At 67.9% G+C, this 20861-nt stretch overlaps 2 protein-coding genes across 4 annotated transcripts; both read left to right on the forward strand.

Annotated features, from left to right (window-relative positions):
* The first annotated feature begins 1721 nt into the window (after positions 1-1721).
* TUBB3 (tubulin beta 3 class III) lies at positions 1722-9547 on the forward strand. Its single transcript, XM_059713922.1, has 5 exons — positions 1722-3087; positions 5583-5709; positions 7358-7466; positions 7820-7930; positions 8209-9547. The coding sequence occupies exons 1-5, from the start codon at positions 2135-2137 to the stop codon at positions 9282-9284; spliced, it is 2376 nt and encodes a 791-aa protein (XP_059569905.1). The 5' UTR covers positions 1722-2134; the 3' UTR covers positions 9285-9547.
* Positions 9548-9992: 445 nt separating this feature from the next.
* Positions 9993-18110, forward strand: DEF8 (differentially expressed in FDCP 8 homolog). 3 transcript variants are annotated; one of them, XM_059713997.1, is made up of 12 exons: positions 9999-10303; positions 11946-12080; positions 12310-12407; positions 12575-12724; positions 13125-13266; positions 13641-13805; positions 14206-14333; positions 14768-14881; positions 15226-15306; positions 15632-15772; positions 15981-16090; positions 16447-18110. In XM_059713997.1, exons 1-12 carry the CDS (start codon positions 10033-10035, stop codon positions 16547-16549), a joined length of 1638 nt encoding a protein of 545 aa, XP_059569980.1. In that variant the 5' UTR covers positions 9999-10032; the 3' UTR covers positions 16550-18110. The 3 variants fall into 3 exon arrangements, 2 of the variants coding, with proteins under 2 accessions (XP_059569980.1, XP_059569981.1); XM_059713998.1 differs by lacking the exon at positions 9999-10303 and adding an exon at positions 11071-11130; XR_009455315.1 differs by lacking the exons at positions 15632-15772; positions 15981-16090; positions 16447-18110 and having other exon boundaries at positions 9993-10303; positions 14219-14333.
* The last annotated feature ends 2751 nt before the right edge of the window (positions 18111-20861 follow it).

Below are 20861 nucleotides of genomic sequence, written 5' to 3' on the forward strand. Positions count from 1 at the left end.
CGACTTGCTGTGGGCTCACGCAGCGGCAGCTCTCAGGGCGCTGCCCTCCCTTGCAGATCAGCTGCCACCTGAGCAGAGAGGCCAGGCACAGTGGGCGCAGCTGGGAGCAGAGCACCGGCTCCCGCAGCCTGTCCTGCCATCCCTTAGCTCCCCACGTGTGTGCCGAGGCAGCCTCGACCCTGGGGCATCATCCGGCATCCTCTCCCCATCTTCAAGCGCAGCCGTGGGCATGTGTCTGTGCGGCATGCGTGCTCTGCACGGTGCAGGATGAATGGGTGGTTGTGGGGGTGCTAAAAATACCCTGCTGCTGCTCCCCCTATTTTCCACCCAGCCCTGCCTGCCCCTGGAGATGCCCAGCTGGGAGGCAGGGAGCTGCGGGGTTAGGGACAGCAGCTGGGCTCGCCTGTTTGAGGCATCAACACGAACCCAGAGGCACATGACGCTCAGCTGGGCCCTGCCACCACCCGCTGGGGTGGAGGGAATGAAGGAAGGGCCCGTGGAGCGAGCCCGCCTGCCTGGCGCACCGGACAGGATGGGAGCATGGTGCTGCGAGGTGCTCCCTGGGCTGATAGAGGCAGGAGAGGATCAGGCCCACGCACGGGGATGTGGAGCTGCCAAGCACAGGGCCATCTCCCCGTCTGCTCTGGCCATGCCGGGAGCTGCTCTTGGCCTCGGTGCCAACAGGGAAAGAGCAGGGCCAGGTGCCACATCCAGGTGGGAGCTGCCTGCTGAGAGCAGTCGGGTTTGGCCCCGGCACTTGCCAAATGGCAGCTGCCCACGGAGGCTACAGGGAGGAGGCAGGGCCCTGAGCCGGCTGCGTGCACATGGAAGCCCCTGACCCGTGCTGCAGCAGGCACAAGGGCTAGGCCCTGATGGAGATAGGGAGCACCCCACATCCCCAGCTGTGGCCCCGGGCACTGGGTGATGGCTTAGGAGGGGCCAGGGCTGCAGAGCCACGCTGGGGACCCAGGTTTTCTGCCCCCCTCTCTCCATGTGTGCATGTAGCTGCCAGGGGAGGGAGCTGGGAGATGGGCATCGACAGGTGTCCGGCTGAGATGGCATGCCTCCGCATGGACCACCCCGCCACCAGTGCTTGGAGTTTATGTAACCGCTGGGAAGTCAATGATCTTTTTATAGACACTGATTTCCTGGGGGGGGAGCATGTGTTGGGGCAGAGGGGGCCTTGCTGGCGCCGTGCTCCACGGGGATGAGGCCTGCAGCCATGGACCAAGCAAGCCCTGGTGTCTAGGGCTGGGTCCCTTCCCTACCCTGTGGGCACTGAGAGGGAGATCTTGGGCTTGTGGGGCTGCAGGGTGGAGGTGGCCAACATGGGCAGAGAGGGTCCCAGCTTGGCCCCGTCAGCAGCCAACAGGCGCAGGCGCTCGGGGGTCTTCACCACTCTCCTGCCTCTCTCTGCTGGACATCATCCCTGGGAGGACGCAAGGCCCCCTCGCTGGGCACTGCCCGGGGCAAAGCTCCCCGCTCTGCCAGGGCGGTAGTGCGGGGGCAGCCGGGCCTGGTGCTCGGCCGTTTCGTAATCCCCTCCCTGCCGCGCCGGCTGCCCCCTGCATGCGACGCTATCATGTGGCCCACCACCCTCCCCCGAAGGAGGAGCCGCGCGCTGCCTTAAAGCAGGGCAGAGAAAGGCTCCTTTCTTTGTTGCCAACTTCTGCTAATCAATTACTTGGGCCCCGGATACACACAGCAGCTGGGCCGGGAGGGCCGGGCGCCCGGAGACCCCAGCAGGGCGTGCGGCTGCTGCGGGGACTGGGACCGACCCCAGCCACTCGCCCCGGGCTGGGGACCCCTGCTCCATCTCCGCGCCCCTGTGCCGGGGGCCCTGGGAGTGCAGAGCAGTTTGGCGCACCCAGCGGAGGCTCTGCCCGCGGCTCGTCGGCTCCTGGGTGGGTCTTCTGAGGATGTCGCCTTGAAGTCCTGCAGCAGGGAGCTGGTCTTGCTGGGGCCTTGTATCTACTCCCACCGGAGCCCCTCACGCTCCACCCCGTCGCCTCCAGCTCAGCCGGGGCCTGAGCGCTGGTTTGGAGCTAGCTGCTGGCCAGGGATCCCCCGCAGCCTCCTTCCTGGTGCGCAGACAGGGCCGAGGCTTCGCTCGGCTCCAGCCAGCAGACGCCCTATGGCCATGGCAACGCCGGTGTCTCCCATGCCAGCACCGTGGGGTGCCCTGAATGACAGCGCCGGGAGCCGCGGCAATGGGACGGGGGCAGGCGCAGGCAGCGCCTGGTGCCAGGGCGTGTTCATCCCCAACGAGCTGTTCCTGACGCTCGGCGTGGTGAGCCTGGTGGAGAACGTGCTGGTGGTGATGGCCATCGCCAAGAACCGCAACCTGCACTCGCCCATGTACTGCTTTGTGTGCTGCCTGGCCGTGTCCGACATGCTGGTGAGCGTCAGCAACCTGGCCGAGACCCTCTTCATGCTGCTGATGGAGCACGGGCTGCTGGTGGTGCAGGCCGGCGTGGTGCGGCACATGGACAATGTCATCGACATGATGATCTGCAGCTCCGTGGTCTCCTCCCTCGCCTTCCTGGGCGCCATCGCCGTGGACCGCTACATCACCATCTTCTACGCCCTGCGCTACCACAGCATCGTCACCATGCCGCGGGCTGTGGGTGCCGCCGCCGGCATCTGGGCGGCCAGCACCGTCTCCAGCACCGTCTTCATCGCCTACTACAAGAACAATGCCGTCATCCTCTGCCTCATCGGCTTCTTCCTGGCCATGCTGGTGCTGCTGGTGGCTCTCTACATCCACATGTTCGCCCTGGCGCGCCGCCATGCCCGCCACATCTCCCGCCAGCACAAGCGCCGTGCCGTCTACCAGGCCGCCAGCCTCAAGGGCGCCGTGACCCTCACCATCCTGCTGGGCGTCTTTTTCCTCTGCTGGGGGCCTTTCTTCCTGCACCTGACGCTCATCGTCACCTGCCCCCGCAGCCCCTTCTGCACCTGCTTCTTCAACTACTTCAACTTCTTCCTCATCCTCATCATCTGCAACTCCGTCATCGACCCCCTCATCTATGCCTTCCGCAGCCAGGAGCTCCGGCGGACCCTCAAGGAGGTGGTGCTGTGCTCCTGGTAGCCCGGGCGCTGCGGGGGGTAGCGGTGGACGCCCCTTCTGTGGAGGGCCGTTGGGGCACAGGTAGACTGACGGGTGCATGACAGGGGCTGGGGCAGCCGGAGATGCCCGGCCAGCTCCAAGACAAAGTAAGGGCATGGTGGTGGGGGTCTCGGTGGGGTGGGAATGACCCCCTGTGGCAGTGCTCCCCCAGGCTCCCTCTGCCATCCTGGAGCCCTTCATGCCCCCTCAGCACCTTCTTCCCAGCCATGGCTGCCCCAGGCATTGCTCTCCAACCACCCTGGGCACCTCCTGTGCCCCCCCTGCCAGCTGCAGCAGGTGCTGGGCTGAGCAGGAGCCCCTTTGCAGAGCCCAGGGGGTCAGATGGGAGTTACCCCAGAGCTGGGCAGGGGCAGGACACGGAGTCAAGTGGGGCAGGAGTGCATCGCTCAGCCACCCCACCTGCCCTGGGAGGAGGGAGGGTTCCCAGCCCGCTCCAGCCTCGGGCGCGAGAAGCGTGAGCCTACACGGGCGCATGCATCTGGGACCCCGGCCGAGCTGTCGCCTGGGTCAGGCTGGAGCAGGGGACTCAGCACCTGCACGGTGCAGGGAGGAAAGCAGGAGCCCTCGCTGCCTGTTTCCCCAGCTCCTGTCCAGCAGCCCTAGGCGAGTGAGGGGGCACGGGGCCGTCTGAGCCGTGGTCCCGTTCTGTACCTTCGCTGTATAATAAAGACTCAGTCTGTCAATGCGTGTCTGTGTGGCACTGGGTGCCTGGGATGAGGTGCATGGGAGCCGGTGACCTCATTGGGCCCGCGGAAGTGGGGGTGATGCTGGAGACACCCCTGGGGACAGCCCCAAGTCAACCCCCAGCCCCCGGACAGCTGGACCTCACCCAGACCGCGTGCCTGGTGCTCCGGGCCTTGGGCATGGGGGCACGCTCCAGCTGTCAGGGCTGTGCAGGGGGCACTAACCGCCAGCAAGCAGCCTGCACAGGCAGAGGATGGGAGCGGGGGGCTCTGCCAGTCACCGGCACCAGGTCCAGGAGGCTGGGCCCTGTGATGAATGGGGCCAGGCGCTCAGCGGGAGAGGAGCAGAGATGTTGGGGTTGTGCTGGGAGCTCAGCCCCTGAGATGTCAGGAGCCGTTAGGACACAGCATCGCACCCTGAGACCTGGAGCGTGACCCCACAGCTCCAACCGTGGCACGGGCTGGGGGAGGAGAAGGACAGCACGGGACTTGCCCTGCCCAGGCCTGGGGCCAGTGCCTGGGGGCTGGGGGCCCTGCCCCCGCTCCCTGCTCCGGCTCTGGAGGGGCAGCAGGGAAAGAGGAGCCCTGGGCGTGGAAGCTTGTCTTGCAACTGGTTAGCGTCGTCCTTCCCCGGGGACCCGTGATGGGAAGAGTGTGGAGTCATTGCTGTATCAAGCCTGTTTAGTCATCGCTGTATCACGCTCCCGTTCTGCTCCGGGCTGAGCCAGCCTGGCCTGGCACGGCCCCATCCAGCCCTGAGCCCAGGGTAGAGCAGCCCTGGGGCTGCCCTGGCCTTGCCTGGCCTGGGCGGCACGAAGGGGCTTTGCAGGCTAGGATGGGGTGGGGTGACTGGGGCTGCAAGGCCGTGAGCCAGGGTGGATCGGGAGGCACAGCTGCATTCCCTGCTCCATCAAAGAGGCACCAGTGCCCTGTTCTCCTGGCTGGTGCCAGGCTCCGGGCCTGGTCCTGGGATGGCAGGGGCTGTGGGGTGGGGGGAAACTGCAGCTCCAGGCCAGAGGCCCCCGGCACGGGGAGACGGGACGCAGCAGCGCGGGCGAGGCCGACCCTAGGCTGCAGGCAGGAGCCCCTAGAGCCGAGGGGGCTGGGGAGGTCTCCCCGCCTGCGCCTAGCGGTGGGCTGAACAAAGGGAGGGGCTGGGCCGCTGCGGCTCCGCATCCACCAGCCGGGGAGGAGGCTTTGTTCTCCCCCGCCAGCTCCCCGCAGCCCCCGCCCCAGCGGCTCCGCTGCAGGCCCCTGCCCCGGCTGCCCTGGGGCCCCGGCCCCCGTGGGGTGCACAGGCCCTGCAGGGCGCAGGACCCCCCAGCACCCCCCGCACCAGGGCAAGAGGGGTCAGGGTGCAGTCATGCACGGGGCAAGGGGGCAGGTGCCAGGAGCCCCCACCACACTGCCAGAGCAGCTTGGGGTGGGGGCGCCCAGTAACCCAGGCTGGGGCCGGGCTCAGGAGGGGGCGGGGGGGGTCCTGCCTCTTCCCGCTGCCCCCTACCCCCAGGCCGCCCCGGGGGCACCAGCCCCCCCTGCCCCATTGCATCCCTGCCTGGGGGCGCATCCCTGCCCGCGGGGGCTGGTCCTTGGAGCCGCGGCCGCGGGGCCAGGCCTGGGCAGAGCCGGGCCGGGGGCTGCATTGTGCGGGGTCCGGGGTGCGGGGGGGCGAAGCTGATGCTGCAGGGATGTTGCAGCATTTGCAGCGGCGCCTCCTGATTGGCTGGCCGGGCCGGGGCTGACGTCAGCGCCTGCCGGTGCCTATAAAGCCCCCCGGCACGAGCCCGCCGCCCGCACCCGCCCGCCGCCCGCACCCCGCACCGCCGACCGCAGCGCAGCATGAGGGAGATCGTGCACATCCAGGCGGGCCAGTGCGGCAACCAGATCGGAGCCAAGGTACTGCGCCCCGGCCCCCGGCCCCCGCACCCCGCATCCCGCACCGGGGCGGGGCGGGGGGCCGCGCCCCGCACTGCGGAGCCGCCGCAAGGGGCTGGGCAGGGGGATGCACGCAGCGCGGGGCGGGAGGCAGCAGCCCCCGGGGGTCCCCGGCCCCTTTGTGCGGGGCCAGAGCCCCCCGCAGTGGCGGACCCGCCCAGGCTGCAGCCCCCCGGGCCGGGCTGCGGGCGGGGCAGGGGAGGGGGGGGGTCCTTTGTTCTCCCGCCCCAGGGGCTGGGGGCGCCGCCGGGCCGGGAGCACGGGCCAGCGGGCTGGGGCATCGCCCCGGCAGCTCGGGCCCGCGGGGTGCGGCCGGGTGCAAGCCCCTCCTGGGCTGCAGGGTGGGGTGGGGCAGGGCTGGGGCGCTCCCCCCGGAGCTAAGGGGCTGATTCTGCCCCCCAGCCCTGCGGCAGGGGCAGGACGGGGGTGGGGGGAGGGGGAGGTGGAGGGGTCCTGCCCCCCTGGGGCTGGTGCGGGCTGTCACTCTGCCCCCAGCCATTGTTCCAGGGGTCTGTGCCCGGCTACCTGAGGAGACTCATTTCTATGCTAATGAGCATGAATAATTCATGAGCCGCTCCTAGCCCCCCTGATTGACAGGCCCGAGAGATGCGGGCGCAGCCGTCTGTCCCCGGGTGCAAGCCAGCCTGGCGCCCCTCCGCTGCCCTCCTCCCCCGGGCTCTCCGCTCCGGCCCCTGCCCTTGCCGCGGCTCCCTTTGTCCTCCTGTCCTTGCAGCTGGTGCTTGGCCCTTCCCGCAGCCCTGGCTTGGCCCCCCCGGGCCTGCAGAGGAGGGCCCTGAATCAGCAGTCCAGGAGCCGCGCTCCCATCCCCCTGCCGTGCCAGCCGCAGCGTCTGCGCTGTCCCAGGACGCGGCCGAGGGCGTCCGGCCTTGCCCGGCTGGGCCTCGTCCCCTGGGCCTTGCAGCAAGGCAGCTGGATGCCAGGAGCCTGGCCCCGGGCCCAGCGCCCTTGCTGCACGGCCAGGCCAGGCTCAGCCGGGCTGCGGGGCCCTGCCCTGCGCTGGGGCTGGCAGAGCCCCTGCAGCTCCAGCACCGCGGCCAGCTCCAGCCCGGCCGGCTCCTGCCAGCCTCGCCAGCCCCCGAGTGCTCGGCCCCAAATGCCCCGCCTCGCCCGGCCCATGCGCTCGGCCCAGTGCCTGGGCTAGGCCCTGCCCCTCTCCTGCCTCAGTTTCCCTGTGGAGGAGGGGTGTGAACATGGCAAGCTCAGGGCCCCTTGTGCTCGCAGCCGCCGGGGCTGGACGCTCACAATGGCCCTGTCTCCTGGCCTCTCCCCCTCTCCAGGGGAGGTGTGTGCCCTATGCCTGGTGCCCGGCCTCCCCTCTCTGCCCCCTGGGCATGAAGCTTTGGGGTGCAGGCTGTGAGATGCTGGCTGGGGAGGAGAGCAGATGGCGCCTGCTGTGCCAGGGAGGGCCCCGGGGCCTGGCTTCACCCTGGCCATGCTGCCCCGATGCCCAGGGGAGAGGCCCTGCTGCACCGGCTCTGCCCACGCCCTGGCCCCCGGAGCCCCTTCCCCACATGCCAGCTGGGACTTGGGCTGCGGCTCCCAATATCCGGGGGCCGGAGCCTCCTGACAGCCCTGTGCTGTGCCCTAGTTCTGGGAAGTGATCAGCGATGAGCATGGCATAGACCCCAGCGGCAACTATGTGGGCGACTCAGACCTGCAGCTGGAGAGGATCAGCGTCTACTACAATGAGGCCTCTTGTAAGTCCCGCGTCGTGCCCCCTCCCCGCCCACCCCCGCGGGCACAGCCCTGGCGCTGTGCTGTGCTCCTGGACAGAGCACCAGACTGGGACCCAGGACTCCTGGGTTCCCTTCTTGGCACGGCTGCTGGGAGCCCTGTGGGGATGGGGCATGGAGACCTCCAGGCTGCCTCCAGCAGGGCTTGGCACAGGTCACCTCTGCCTGGGCCCCTCCGGGAGCAGGGGCAGTACAAGGGGGGAGAGGCTCGGAGGAGGAGCTGCCCCGAGGATGCTGCTGCCATCCCAGCTGGGGGTGGAGGCAGCATGGGGGGAGCAAGCTCTGCCAACCCCCTGCACCGGCCTCGTGTCTTGCAGCTCACAAATACGTGCCACGCGCCATCCTGGTGGACCTGGAGCCTGGCACCATGGACAGCGTCCGCTCGGGGGCCTTCGGACACCTCTTCAGACCCGACAACTTCATCTTCGGTATTTCCCAGGCCCCTCCACGGCCCTGCTCACCCAGGCGGTCCCCCCATCCCCTGGGGCTGGCCAAGAAAACTCAGCTTGACACCTGTGCTGGCTCTGCCCCCAATCCCCGCTTGCCCACTCGGTCTCCCCCCCACCCTCAGCTGCTGGGATCCCTGCTCCTGCCCCCCAGGGAGCTGCGTGTCCAGGGCAGCTCCATGCCGGGGCAGCGCAGGCCCTGCTCTGGGCACAGCTGCTGTCCAGGGGCTGAGGGTCATCGCTGTGCTTCCCCCCCACAGGTCAGAGCGGTGCTGGGAACAACTGGGCCAAGGGGCACTACACAGAAGGGGCCGAGCTGGTGGACTCGGTCCTGGACGTGGTGCGGAAGGAGTGCGAGAACTGTGACTGCCTGCAGGGCTTCCAGCTGACCCACTCGCTGGGCGGCGGCACGGGCTCAGGCATGGGCACCCTGCTCATCAGCAAGGTGCGGGAGGAGTACCCCGACCGCATCATGAACACCTTCAGCGTGGTGCCCTCGCCCAAGGTGTCAGACACGGTGGTGGAGCCCTACAACGCCACGCTCTCCATCCACCAGCTGGTGGAGAACACGGACGAGACCTACTGCATCGACAACGAGGCCCTGTACGACATCTGCTTCCGCACGCTCAAGCTGGCCACCCCCACCTACGGCGACCTCAACCACCTGGTCTCGGCCACCATGAGTGGGGTCACCACCTCCCTGCGCTTCCCCGGGCAGCTCAACGCCGACCTGCGCAAGCTGGCCGTCAACATGGTGCCCTTCCCCCGGCTCCACTTCTTCATGCCCGGCTTCGCCCCGCTCACGGCCCGTGGGAGCCAGCAGTACCGTGCCCTCACGGTGCCCGAGCTCACCCAGCAGATGTTCGATGCCAAGAACATGATGGCGGCCTGCGACCCGCGGCACGGGCGCTACCTCACCGTGGCCACCGTCTTCCGCGGCCGCATGTCCATGAAGGAGGTGGACGAGCAGATGCTGGCCATCCAGAGCAAGAACAGCAGCTACTTTGTGGAGTGGATCCCCAACAATGTCAAGGTGGCCGTGTGCGACATCCCACCCCGGGGGCTCAAGATGTCCTCCACCTTCATCGGCAACAGCACGGCCATCCAGGAGCTCTTCAAGCGCATCTCAGAGCAGTTCACGGCCATGTTCCGCCGCAAGGCCTTCCTGCACTGGTACACGGGCGAGGGCATGGACGAGATGGAGTTCACGGAGGCCGAGAGCAACATGAACGACCTGGTCTCTGAGTACCAGCAGTACCAGGACGCCACGGCCGAGGAGGAGGGCGAGATGTACGAGGACGACGAGGAGGAGTCCGAAGCCCAGGGCGCCAAGTGAAGCCACCCGCGTCCACCGCCGCCCCCGTTAGCCGAGTCCCAGACAGCCGCCGTCTAGACGCTACGATTAAGGGTTCCAAAAGCAAAGTCGCCCCTATCTACTACCCCCTCGTCCCTGTATGAATTAGCGCAGCCCCCCCGCCCCGTCCCCACCCCCGTCCTCCTGACTTTGATAATGTCCAGGCCCCCCCTGTTTTCTTTTCTACTGGTTTGTGTCGATTTTTATTTTTTTGGAATACTTAATAAATCTATTGCTGTCCGGTACGGCCTGCCTGCTGCGTTCCTGCCCCGGGGGCTGGGGGCACGGCCCTTGCTCTTGCACAGGGGCTGGGGGGTGGTCTGGGCCGAGCCCTCGCTGGGCCGTCAGGGAGCCTCGGGGGTGGGATTGGGTGCCCGAAGCCCCTGGTATAATGGGTTGGAGCCACCGCGTAGGAGTGGAGGCCCCAGTGCAGAGATGGGCCGTGGGTTGGCTCCCCTGCAGCTGGGTGCTGGGATGGAGGCAGTGGGAGGAGACACCCCCCGGAGATCTTTGCCCCCCCTGCCCTGGGTGTTCCCAGGAGAAGTGAGAGTCAAGTCTGCCGGGAACACTCACGCCTGGCGTTTCCGGGCCAGGCTCCACTTCCCTCTGCTGCAGCTGGGGCGGGTGGGCCCGGGGAGGGGGAGGCCCTGGGGCGAGGCTTTGGCCTCTCGCAGCCTGGCCCCCCGCCCAAACGGGCAGGAGCACAGTGCCGCGTCCGGCCTGCACAGCCATGTCCCACAGCTCTGGTCCCAGCTCCGGCCTCAGCCCCGCACCCTCCAGAGCAGGGGTCTGCCCCTGCCCATCCCTGGCGGGACTCGATGCACGCACCGGCTTCCCCATGTCTCTGTGCCCGGCTGTGCTGGAGCTAGCACCGATGGCAGGACCCGGAGCTCCCAGAGCGCCTTCGGGGGGCCGCCCTCACCCCCCTGCGCCTGCTGCCAAGCTGTGTCCGTGTGCTCTGCGACTGGATGGAGCCATGGGGCAACCCACCCTCGGCCACGGTACGTGTGGAGCCACCCTCGCCGCGGGGTGTGGCTGTGCGGCCTAGCGTCCTGCACGATGCACCCTTGGCACGTCCAGCCCTGGCCTGGGGGTCTCTGCCGGGGAGGGCGGCCCCTGCCCAGCCCCAGTCCCAGCCCCAGCGTGCAGCAGGGGCCGTGCGCACCCTGTCCCCCATCCCATCTTGCTGCCCCCAGCTCGCCCCTCGTGGCACTGGGAGCCTGCCCCCGATCAGCGCTCGTCTCGCAGCCCCTCCAGCTGCCCCCTGCCGCGTCTGGAGCAGCAAAGGGGCTCGGCGCTCGCTGCGCCTGACCTGCGGCTCGGCGAGGGGCCCCCCGGTCTCGCCCCTGCAGCTGGGCCCATGCCCCTGGGCTGCTCCCCAGGCCGGGGGGTCGCGGGGTGGTTTGCAGAGCTGGGGGCAGAGCTGTGCAAGCTACACCCGGGGCACCCCCAGCCCTGGCACCGCCCATGGGATCTGCAACCCAGGCATTGCCCTCGTGCACCCCCAGCCTGCGCACCCCAGTCCTTGTGCACCCCCAGCCCTGACACCCTGAGCCCTCATGCACCCCCAGTCCTGACACCCCCAGCCCTTGTGCACCCCCGGCCCTGACACCCGCAGCCCTCGTGCACCCCCAGCCCTCGTGCACCCCGGCCCCGCGCCCCCTCCCACGGGCGGCCCGGGGGGGGCGGGGGTTGCGCTGCGTCCGCCGGGCCGGCAGGGGGCAGCAGGGCGGCGGGGGGGGCAGTGCCGGGGGTGGGGGGGGTGGTGCGGGGCTGCTGCGATGTAGCGGGCGCGGAGCGGCGGCGGCGGCGGGATGTGCGGGTGCAGGTGGGTGCGGGCCCGGCACGCGCATTGTACATTGCACACTCATGCACGCTGTGCATCATCGCCGCGCCGGGACACGCGCAGCTCTCCGCCGCCCGGGGCTGCTCCCGCTGCCCGCCCGCCCGGGGCTGGGGCTGGGGCTGGGGCTGGGGCCGGGGCCGTGCGTGGGCCTGGAGGCGCGGTGCGCTCGGTGCCGGCCCGGCGGCGGCAGGCGGAGGCGGAGGCGGCGGCGCGGAGCACCCCCCGGGGCCCGGGCCGGGCCGGGCGGCGGCGGCGGCGTACGGACTCGGCTGGGCTGTGCCGTGCCCGGGCTGTGCGCGGAGCCGCGGGGCTGGTGTGAGCGCTGCGAGCCCCCGGCCCCGCCGCTCCCCGGCACCCCCGCCCTGGCGGTGCGTGCTGCTCTGCCACTGCTTCCGCGGGTGGCCCTGGGCACGTCCCCGAGCCGCTGCCTGGCTGCCCGTCTGCGGGACGGGACCCGGGCACTCCCCTGGCCCCGCGCGGGTCAGGCCCAGCCCTGGGCCCGGGACGGCGCCGCGGTCCGTGGGGCAGCCGCGTGCGGGACGCTCAGCTGCGCGCCGGGGAGTGGAGGGACTGGTTTTTCCACCTCCTCGATGGCAGCTCGCACACGTGCTCGTGCACCTGGCGCGGGCGGTCACGCCGCGCTGCAGCGTGCGGGCGCCGGAAGCGGTTCCCCGCGGGTTCGGCTGGGACGGGGAGGGGCGCGGGGCAGCTCGGTGCTGCTGAGTCCCGGGCCGCGGCGCTGGCTGCCTCACACGGTGCCTTCCCTCCCTCCCTCCCTCCGTCCGTCCGTCCGGCAGGTGGGCCTGCTATGGAATATGACGAGAAGCTGGCGCGCTTTCGACAGGCTCATCTCAACCCCTTCAACAAGCAGCTGGGGCAGGGCCAGCATGAGCAGAAGGCCGGGGACGCTACCGAGGAGCTGGCCCGTCGAGGTGAGCGCCGCCCTGTCCCCAGGCTCTTGGGCTCCCGGGGCTGCGGGTGCAGGGCCAGGTAGGGAGCGTGCCTGGTGCCCTTCACTGTCCCAGCCTGGGCGGGACCCCGCCGGGCATCGGCAGCTGTGATGAGCGTGCGGCTGGGCCTGGCGCTTGCTCCACGGCGGGGCTGAGTCCAGCCCTTAAAGGAGGCTTTCCCTGCTCACCCCGGGCCTCTCCCCCCTGGCAGAGGTGCTGCTGGATCTGTCGCAGGCGGAGCCGGAGTTTCAGTGCACGGAGCGCGTGATGGACCTGGGCCTGGCCGAGGACCACTTCTCCCGCCCCGTGGTGGGTCCCTGGAGAGAGCTGGATGGAGGCTGGGGGGGTCCTGGGTGTCGGAGGCTCGGCCTGGCGATGGCACGAACGTGGCCGGGGTCGTGCTGCCTGCCCGGCCGGTGTCTGTTTCCCGGTGGGCAATGTCATGGGGCTCACAGTCATGCCCCGCTTGCCCGCAGGGCCTGTTCCTGGCCTCGGACATCCAGCAGCTGCGGCAGGCCATCGAGGAGTGCAAGCGGGTGATCCTGGAGCTGCCCGAGCACTCGGAGAGGCAGAAAGATGCCGTCGTGCGCCTCATCCACCTGCGCCTCAAGCTCCAGGAGCTGAAGGTGCTGCACGTGGGAGTAGGGCTGAGGGCTGGGCCCATGCAGCAGCTGGGTGGGGAGTCTCCCATCTCAGGAGGGCTGGGAGGGGAGTGCAGCCCCCTTGGATGGTCACTGGGGTCTGGACCGACTGCCTCCCGTGGGCTGCCAGGCTGAGGCCTGCCAGTCCCTGCTGCCCCAGGCTGGGGTGAACTGGGCCATGCATCAAAGCCCCCCACCGCAGGCCTGGGTGGGAGACGCTGAGCAAGATGGGTGTGGAGCAGAGTTTCTACGCAACCCGCAGGTGCCTGGGAGCACGGGCTCAGCCGGTCCCCAGCTGCCCCTTGCCCCATGGTTGGGGGAGCGGATGGCCCGGCTCCCCCGCACATGGCTTCAGGCTCTGCCCTGACGCCCTTGCATGCCCCAGGACCCCAGTGAGGATGAGCCCAACATCCGGGTGCTGCTGGAGCACCGCTTTTACAAGGAGAAGAGCAAGAGCGTCAAGCAGACGTGTGACAAGTGCAGCAACATCATCTGGGGCCTCATCCAGACCTGGTACACCTGCACTGGTGAGTGCACTTGCACCCATACACACGTATGGGGCCAGGCTTACACAGGAGGCAGCTGGCCTTCCCTGCCAGGGCTTGCTCCCCGCACTCAGCTGAAGTGGTGGAGGGGAAGAGCCCGTCCCAGCAAGGACAAACTGGCCTTGCTGCTGGGTGCCAGGGCCCCGCTCACTCGCATGGCAGGTGCAGTGCTGCAAAGGGGCCAGCCACTGCTCAGCTCTCTCCTCCTGTCCTGCTGCCTCCTTTCCCCAGGGCCAGGCGGTTGTGGGTGTGAGCATCCGGCACGGTTTGAGGAGGGTGGGCTGCTGCCCCTAGGACCAGCAGGGTGGGCGTCCTCGTGGATCGCTGTTGTGCCTTCCCCCCTCTTCCCCACTCAGGGTGCTACTACCGCTGCCACAGCAAGTGTCTGAACCTCATCACCAAGCCCTGCGTGCGCTCCAAGGTGAGTCACCAGGCTGAGTATGAGCTGAGCATCTGCCCCGAGACTGGGCTGGACAGCCAGGACTACCGGTGCGCTGAGTGCCGGGCACCCATCTCTCTCCGTGAGTGCTGGGGATGGGGCTGAGACCGGTGCCAGGCTCACATGCTGCAGGTGACCTGGGTGTGCCTGGGCCTGGTGCTTGCATCCTGCAGGTCTGGAAGGGGAGGAGCAGGGCAGGGAGCTGCTCTGGGTGTGGGAGTGTGGGCAGCAGGGAGCTGGGGCCTGGTGCAAGGCAGGTGATGTGTGCCAGGAACCACGTAGCCATGCCCTGACTCAGCGTGTGCTCACAGCTGGGTCATCTGCCTGGTGTGTGCTTTGGTGTCCCTGGGCTTTGCCCCTCCCTGAGCACAGGGCTCCAGTGCTTGGTGGGGGCTGGCAGGGGCCAGCAGGGAGTGCCCCTATCTCGGGTGTGGGAGGGCAGTGGTAGTGGTGCCTGGCGCTGACGGTGGTGCCCTGCGCAGGGGGTGTGCCCAGCGAGGCCCGGCAGTGCGACTACACGGGCCTGTACTACTGCAGCAGCTGCCACTGGAATGACCTGGCCGTCATCCCCGCCCGCGTCATCCACAACTGGGACTTTGAACCCCGCAAGGTGAGATGCCTGCTCCCCCCATTATCCTTGGGGTGCAGGGGGGGCCCACGTCTGCCCTGTGTGTGCTGGGGTGGGACACGGGGAAGGGGTGGCTGTGGGCAGAGCCAGCTCCCCTCTGTGCAGCCTGGGGCTGGTGAGGGCATTGGCAGTGCCCTGGGTACAGGGCGGGCTACTGGGTGGTGCTGGATAGAGGCTGGGCATGGGGGCTTCTGGACTGGTGGAGGGGCTGTCCCCTCCCACACTATGCGCAGTGCGTGGGACCAGCCAGCCAGGTCTACCCCTGCCTGCCTGCGAGCAAGGGGCAGCTGAGAGCCGGGCACAGAGAGGCCAGCTCTGCGGTCTCCTGCCAGGGGCAGCAGTGGGGATGTGCTGGGGCGGGAGGGCATGGGGCTGCCGCCACCTGGCTGATGGGGCCTGGCGTCCTCGGGGGCCAGGTGTCACGCTGCAGCATGCGCTACCTCGCCCTGATGCTGTCGCGCCCAGTGCTCAAGCTGCGGGAGATCAACCCCCTGCTCTTCAACTATGTGGAGGAGCTGGTGGAGATCAGGGTAAGCCCCCACAGCCTGGCTCGGGGTCCCATCACCCTGGCCCCCTTCCCCCTGTGCTTTGGCTGCCATCTGGGCGGGGGTGCTGAGCGTTCACCAGGACCTGGGGCAGAAGGCAGCGAGACCTGCCCCCTCTGCCCTTCCCGGAGCAGGAGGGATCCACGAGGCTTGTGACTGCCCCATCCTGCAGTCTCTGGGGCAGGGGGAGTGGGCAGCTCGTGTGCCTACAGCTGGTCCAGTGCCCCCTGAGCTGGTGCCCTGAGGGACGGGGGAGTCCCGCGGACAGTTGTGGGGTCCAAGGCAAAGGGCCTCGAGCCTTCAGCCCCATCTTCCCTCCACCCCCACAGAAGCTGCGCCAGGACATCCTGCTCATGAAGCCCTACTTCATCACCTGCAAGGAGGCCATGGAGGCACGGCTGCTGCTTCAGGTCTGGGGCTGGTGTGGGGGGGCACGCTCCCTGCACACACTCCCTTAACCCTTCCCCGTCTGGGCCTGGTTCCATATGGCAGCTCCCCAAGCACAGTCTTGGTTCTGGTGGGTGCTGCCCAGATGGGCTGGTGCTCAGCAAGGTCCTGCTCCTCTGCAGAGCCCCTGTACCCACGCGCTGGTCCTGGCTGAGCGAGTCCAGGCACCAGCGGTGGAGCCCTGCCTAGTACTGCCTGCCCCCTGCCTCTGGTAGGGGCTGTGGGGGAGGGGAGGGGAGGGGGGCATCCCAGGAGCTGGGCTGGGCACTGACAGCCGTTCCCCCACAGCTGCAGGACCGGCAGCACTTCGTGGAGAACGACGAGATGTACTCGCTGCAGGACCTGGTGGACGTGCAGGCCGGGCGCCTGGGCTGCTCGCTCACCGAGATCCACACCCTCTTTGCCAAGCACATCAAGCTGGACTGCGAGGTGAGGCTGCCTGGCCTGGCCCGGGCTGGGCGGGGGGCTGCTGTCTCGCCCCCTGCCTGCGCGGTCTCCCCACCCCACGGCTTCACCCCCCTCGCCAGGAGCTGACTGCAGGCGTGCGTGGTCCCGGGAGCTGCCTGCGGTGCAGGGGCCCCAGGAGGGTCACGGGGGCATTGTCTGAGGACTCAGCCTGTGCTGTTCTTGTCCCCAGCGGTGCCAGGCCAAGGGCTTCGTGTGCGAGCTCTGCAAGGAGGGCGATGTGCTCTTCCCCTTCGACAGCCACACTTCGGTCTGCACCGACTGCTCCGCCGTCTTCCACAGGTGGGTGAGCCTGGGCACCGAGAGTCTCAGAGCTGGGGAGGAGCAGGAGGGTGGAGGGGGCAGAATCCAGGGCCTGGCTCGTGCCAGGGCAGGGGAGGATGAGATGGGCTGTGCCCACTTGGAGCCTGGCACAGCCCTGCCCCAGAAGCTTGCCTGCTTGCTGGTGCAGGTGATGGACCTGCTGCTGCACCCCCTCCTCCAGCCTGGCCCGTGTGCCTGGGTCTCCCCTGCTGGGAGGGGCTGGGGAGCAGAACTGCAGATCCTGGCACACACCCATCGTGTCGGTGCAGGGGCTTAGTGTGAGCTGGCAACAGAGCCCCCGCTTCTCACCCTGACGCAGCGCTCTCACCCCCCAGGGACTGCTACTACGACAACTCGACCACGTGCCCCAAGTGCGCCCGGCTCACCTTGCGCAAGCAGTTGCTCTTCCGGGACCCCAGCGCCAAGGTGGAGGCTTAGGGCCGTGCCCAGCCTGCCGGCACCATGGAGCCTCAGCAAGGGGAGGAGCAGTAGGACCATGGCTACCCGGTCTGTATGCACTTTGGATGGCAGGCCTCGGAAGGCCTGCTTCCACCCCTGGACTTGCTGCCTCGGCATGACTCAGAACTGCCTGGGATGGGGCTTGTGCAACTGCTGGGACCTTTTTGCCACCGCACGGCGAGTGCTGGGCCCTGCTGACCGCGGGGGCCACCCAGCTGCAGGAGGCAGTGCGCTGGGCAGGCTCCCCAGGGTGCTGTTGTGTACCAGGGGATGCACCCATCACAGAGCCCAGGCTTGGTCTGCCTCAGCCCCAGCCTGTGCCTTCCTGCTGGCATGGCCTGCGGGCCCCGGTGAAGGGGCATCTGTGCTGTGCCGGGCCGTGGGGCTGTCATCTACTTTGGGGAGTTTTCTGCCTCCTTGTCTCTCTCGCTGCCACCACTGGGCTGGGGCTGGGAAGCCCAGCTGCCCCAAGGGCACAACTGTGCTCGCTCTGGTGGGGCAGGTGGTCTGGGATGAGTGTATTCAAAGCACCCTGTTACCTGGGCTCTGGTTGCGTGGCCTGGCTCAGGGCATGGGGTTGGGGGAGCCCCACGTCTTCATCACAGGTGTGCAAGGGCCTGAGCCTGTGCCCAGCACACGAGTGTTCACACTGCACCTGCGCTAGCACTACATGCCCCCAGCCGCAGCCGCCGGCCCCGGCTGCGCTGTCCAGGGGGAGCACTCGGGCCTTGCTGCTGCTGCTGCTGCTGCTGCCCACGCACTGTGCCTGCAGCAACAGAGGGTGCTGGTCTTGGTGCCTCCCTAAACACTAATTTCACGTCAGTCTCCAGTGGGACGGGCGGGGGCTGCAGCGCTCAGGCTACAATTGTTGAGTGCTGCCCTGTCCCGTGGAAGGCTGAACCCCCCAGGAGAAGTGTCCTCTGCCCGGCAGAGTTGGCTGCATCCTGTCGCCACTCGCTTCGAGCCTGGCACTGACCTCTCCTTGTTCCGAATTCGTGTGGAAACGTCTCTGCCTGCCCTAGAGATGCTGGTGGAGACCCCCATGGGGCCAGACAGCAGGCAGGCCCCAGCCAGGGCTGCTGGGGGCTTAGCCGCCTCGGGGGCAGGGGCACAGCCTTGCCAGAGCAGCCAAGGCAAGCGTGCACCTCCTAACTTGCCAGAAACAGTCTTGCCCCCAGTGAGGGCAGGGGGGTGAGACCTGAAGCAATAGAGGGGGGCTGAGCTGTGAAGTCTCTCCTGGCCGGGGCTGGCAGGCAGCTCCCCTCCCCGCTCCACTGGTGTAGCACCGCTGCCCTCGAGCTCCCTGGGCCCCGAGGCAGCCTGGCTCTTCGCCCCCAGCTCTGTCCCTGCGACCCCCGGGCTGCTCCCTTCACCCGTCCTCCGTCGTTCTCGTCAGAAGAAACGTTCCACGGTACGTCTGATCCCCCCCAAAACACACACACTTTAACACATCGGTGTTGCAAATGAAAACGCTGCTAAGGTTTCACGGGAGCATTAATTAACTCGGCGTCTGCACAATGTAGCATTTTCTATTCCTGTTTCCCCTGTGAAGCGTCTTCTTTCCAGGCCCGGGCCTGCGCGACGTGTGGTTGCCGCGGCAGTTGGTACCGGGGCCGTTCTTGGCCGGTGATGATGTTGCCCGTCTGGGCTGAACCCGCCTGCCAAAGGTGAACCCAGCACGGCCAGCCGCGTCTCCTCGCAGTGTGGCCTTCATCCCTGTGTCCCCCGAGCCAAAACGCCCAGGAGGGACCCACTAGTAGCACATTCGCTGTCTGCTGTCGAACGCCTCCTGTGCGAGCGCGAGACCCGGCTCTGCTAGCCCTCGCACGAGCGCTTCACGCCCGTGTGCGGAGACCGCGACCAGCGCACCTTGCCCCTGGAGCCGGAGACGTCTGCTCCGGGGCTGCCCTAACTTGGAAGTAAATTATTATTATGATTCCTATAAATGCTGTTGTCCTGGGGTGGGGGGGGGGGGGGGGGCAGCACCTGGACCCCTCCGGTGCTGGGGACCCCCAGGCAGGGGCACCCCGCGATGCCCACAGGGCATGGAGCCGCGGCCCCCCGGCAGCCACGCTCCTCCCTGGCTTGCTCCTGTGGCTGAGGGCGAGCGAAACTCAGGGGTGTCTGAACCCCAAGCCTCTGTGCTTGGGCTTGGATGTCGGATGCCCGCCAAAGGATTTGGAAGTATGCAAAGTCCGGCAGTAGGGCCACAGAAGGGTGTTTTTTGAATGATTCAAAGGATTCCAAACTGATCTGGCAAATTTGAGCTGGGCCTTGAAAAACTGTCATTATTATTAATAATAATCATGATCATCCCGGCAGCCGGAACCGGAGTGCGCGGCGGCAGCCCCCGCCCGGCCGCGGTCAGCCGGACACAGGAAGACAGGCACGGGGGGAGTGCAGACATCAGCGGGCTGTGCTGCGCATGCGCGCGGGATGGGTAGGGGCGGGGAAGAAGAGGTATTCTGTGCATGCGCAATGGGGAGGGGAAGAGTTTACAGCAGTGTGGTAAAACAAGGCTGTGATGTCATCGGCGTGCGCCCGCCCTGCGTGACGTCATCAGTCGGCTCCGCGAGAGGGGCTCAGAATCGCAGAGCACGAGGGTGGGAAGGGGCTCGGGGGTGCCGTGCCGTGCCGTGCCGGCAGGACCAGCCAGGGGTTGTTGACCGGGGGCTTAAAAGCCTCCAAGGATGGAGCTTGCACCTCTCTCTGGGGAGCTTGTTTCAGGCTCCAGCGCCCTCCTAAGCAAAGTTTCCCTAACATCCAACCTCAACTTCCCTTGCTGCAGCTTGAGCCCATTGCTCCTTGTCCTGTATCTGCCCCCACTGAGACCAGCCCAGCTCCGTCCTCGTTGCAGCCCCCCTGCAGGGAGGTGAAGGCTGCTATTCAATCCCGCTCGGTCTTCTCTTCTGCAGACTCAATCAGCCCAGTTCCCTCCGCCTCTCCCCACCAGTCCTGTCCCCCAGCCCCACAACCATTTTCTGGACCCTCCAGCGCGTCCACATCCTTCCTGCAGTGGGGGCCCACAACCGGACACAGGACTCCCGGTGTGGCCCCCCGGTGCGGAGCAGAGGGGAGGAATCGCTGCCCTCCATGTGCTGGCGCCGCTCCTACCGCTGCAGTGCCTCTGGGCTCCCCTTCCCGTGATGCTCGCCCCCCGCCCAACCCTGCCATTTCAGGGGTGTCCCGGGCATTCGGTCTGCTCGCTGCCCCGCACAGATCTCGCGTCCTCCTTCCTGCAGGGCCCCAGGGCGCTTTCTGACCAGCTCATCTCGCTGTGCTGCTGGCACATCTCGGTGTGTGAGCGCGAGGGAAAGGCAGCTCTGCCTCCTTGCCAGGAGTCTGGGGACCCGTGTGCAGGGCCTGGCGCTCTCGCTGCCTGCTGCGTGCAGACAGGGCATTGGCAGCTTGTGCTGGCGTATGAGCCGTGCAGGCTGAGCAGCGTGCTGAATCAGCCCTGCTGGCTCCAGAGAGGCTGTCCGTGTAAGAAAGCCCCTGTCCTGAGCACTGCGGCGGTCACAAAACCAGCGTCAGCAGATTTGCGCCTCTGTCCCCTTCTGCCCTGCCGCTCGGCAAGACCTGGCCGCCCGTTAGGACCCTGTGTTTTCCGCGCTGGTCCCAGCCTGCCCTACAGGGTGCGGGTGCTGCGGTGAGCAAATTGCACGTGGGTTCCTGCCGGGAGCTGACGGCCGGCCAGGCTCACCGCCTCTTCTAACCCCACCTTCCTTTCCTGCACACCTCCCTGAGGCGAAAGGCCTAGCTCCCCAGGGAGATGGAGGAGGTGGTGGCAGCAAGAGAAGAGGGAAGGAGGAGGATTTGGACTGGTGGCAGCACGTGCAGAAGGTCTGTAGCTCTGCTGGGCACGGTGATGGGACAGCGGCAGGGGACTGCTGTCCTCGTTCTGGGAACCTGGGTCACCCCCAGCAGCCACGTGCCTGGAGCCACCTGGGACACGCTCAGCGTCCAGGTCAGGCACTCCCTACTTTCAGAGTTAAAATGACCCTGGGGTGCACATGTATGCTGGCGGCTGGGGGTTGTCTCCAGATCGCTCTGGCGTTGCTCTGCCTAACAGTCTGCGCCAGGGAAGGGACAGAGAAGGGCACGTTCGTCGCTGGTTTGGGACTCTAATGTTTCACGCCTGCGTGTGTTTGAGGCTCTGCAGAGCACTGCTCAGACCGTACGGCACTAGAGGAACCTTCCTGTGCCCCCCATGCCCTGGCAGCCTGGTGCGTGGTGGCAAGGAGGCCTGGGGAACGGAGGCATGCAGCCGAAGCGCTCTGTCGTGCCATCT

The sequence above is a fragment of the Alligator mississippiensis genome, chromosome 10 (genome assembly GCF_030867095.1).
Source record: "Alligator mississippiensis isolate rAllMis1 chromosome 10, rAllMis1, whole genome shotgun sequence".
NCBI lineage: Eukaryota > Metazoa > Chordata > Crocodylia > Alligatoridae > Alligator > Alligator mississippiensis.

Excerpts from the sequence above, each read along its gene's own strand:
- DEF8 (XM_059713997.1), top strand. The coding sequence starts at position 10,033 with ATGTCCCACAGCTCTGGTCCCAGCTCCGGCCTCAGCCCCGCACCCTCC. Across the intron at positions 12,725-13,124 it reads TCAAGCTCCAGGAGCTGAAG|GACCCCAGTGAGGATGAGCC; the intron begins GTGCTGCACGTG and ends TGCATGCCCCAG. Across the intron at positions 15,773-15,980 it reads ACATCAAGCTGGACTGCGAG|CGGTGCCAGGCCAAGGGCTT; the intron begins GTGAGGCTGCCT and ends TCTTGTCCCCAG.
- TUBB3 (XM_059713922.1), top strand. The coding sequence starts at position 2,135 with ATGGCCATGGCAACGCCGGTGTCTCCCATGCCAGCACCGTGGGGTGCC. Across the intron at positions 7,467-7,819 it reads CTACTACAATGAGGCCTCTT|CTCACAAATACGTGCCACGC; the intron begins GTAAGTCCCGCG and ends CGTGTCTTGCAG. Across the intron at positions 7,931-8,208 it reads ACCCGACAACTTCATCTTCG|GTCAGAGCGGTGCTGGGAAC; the intron begins GTATTTCCCAGG and ends TCCCCCCCACAG.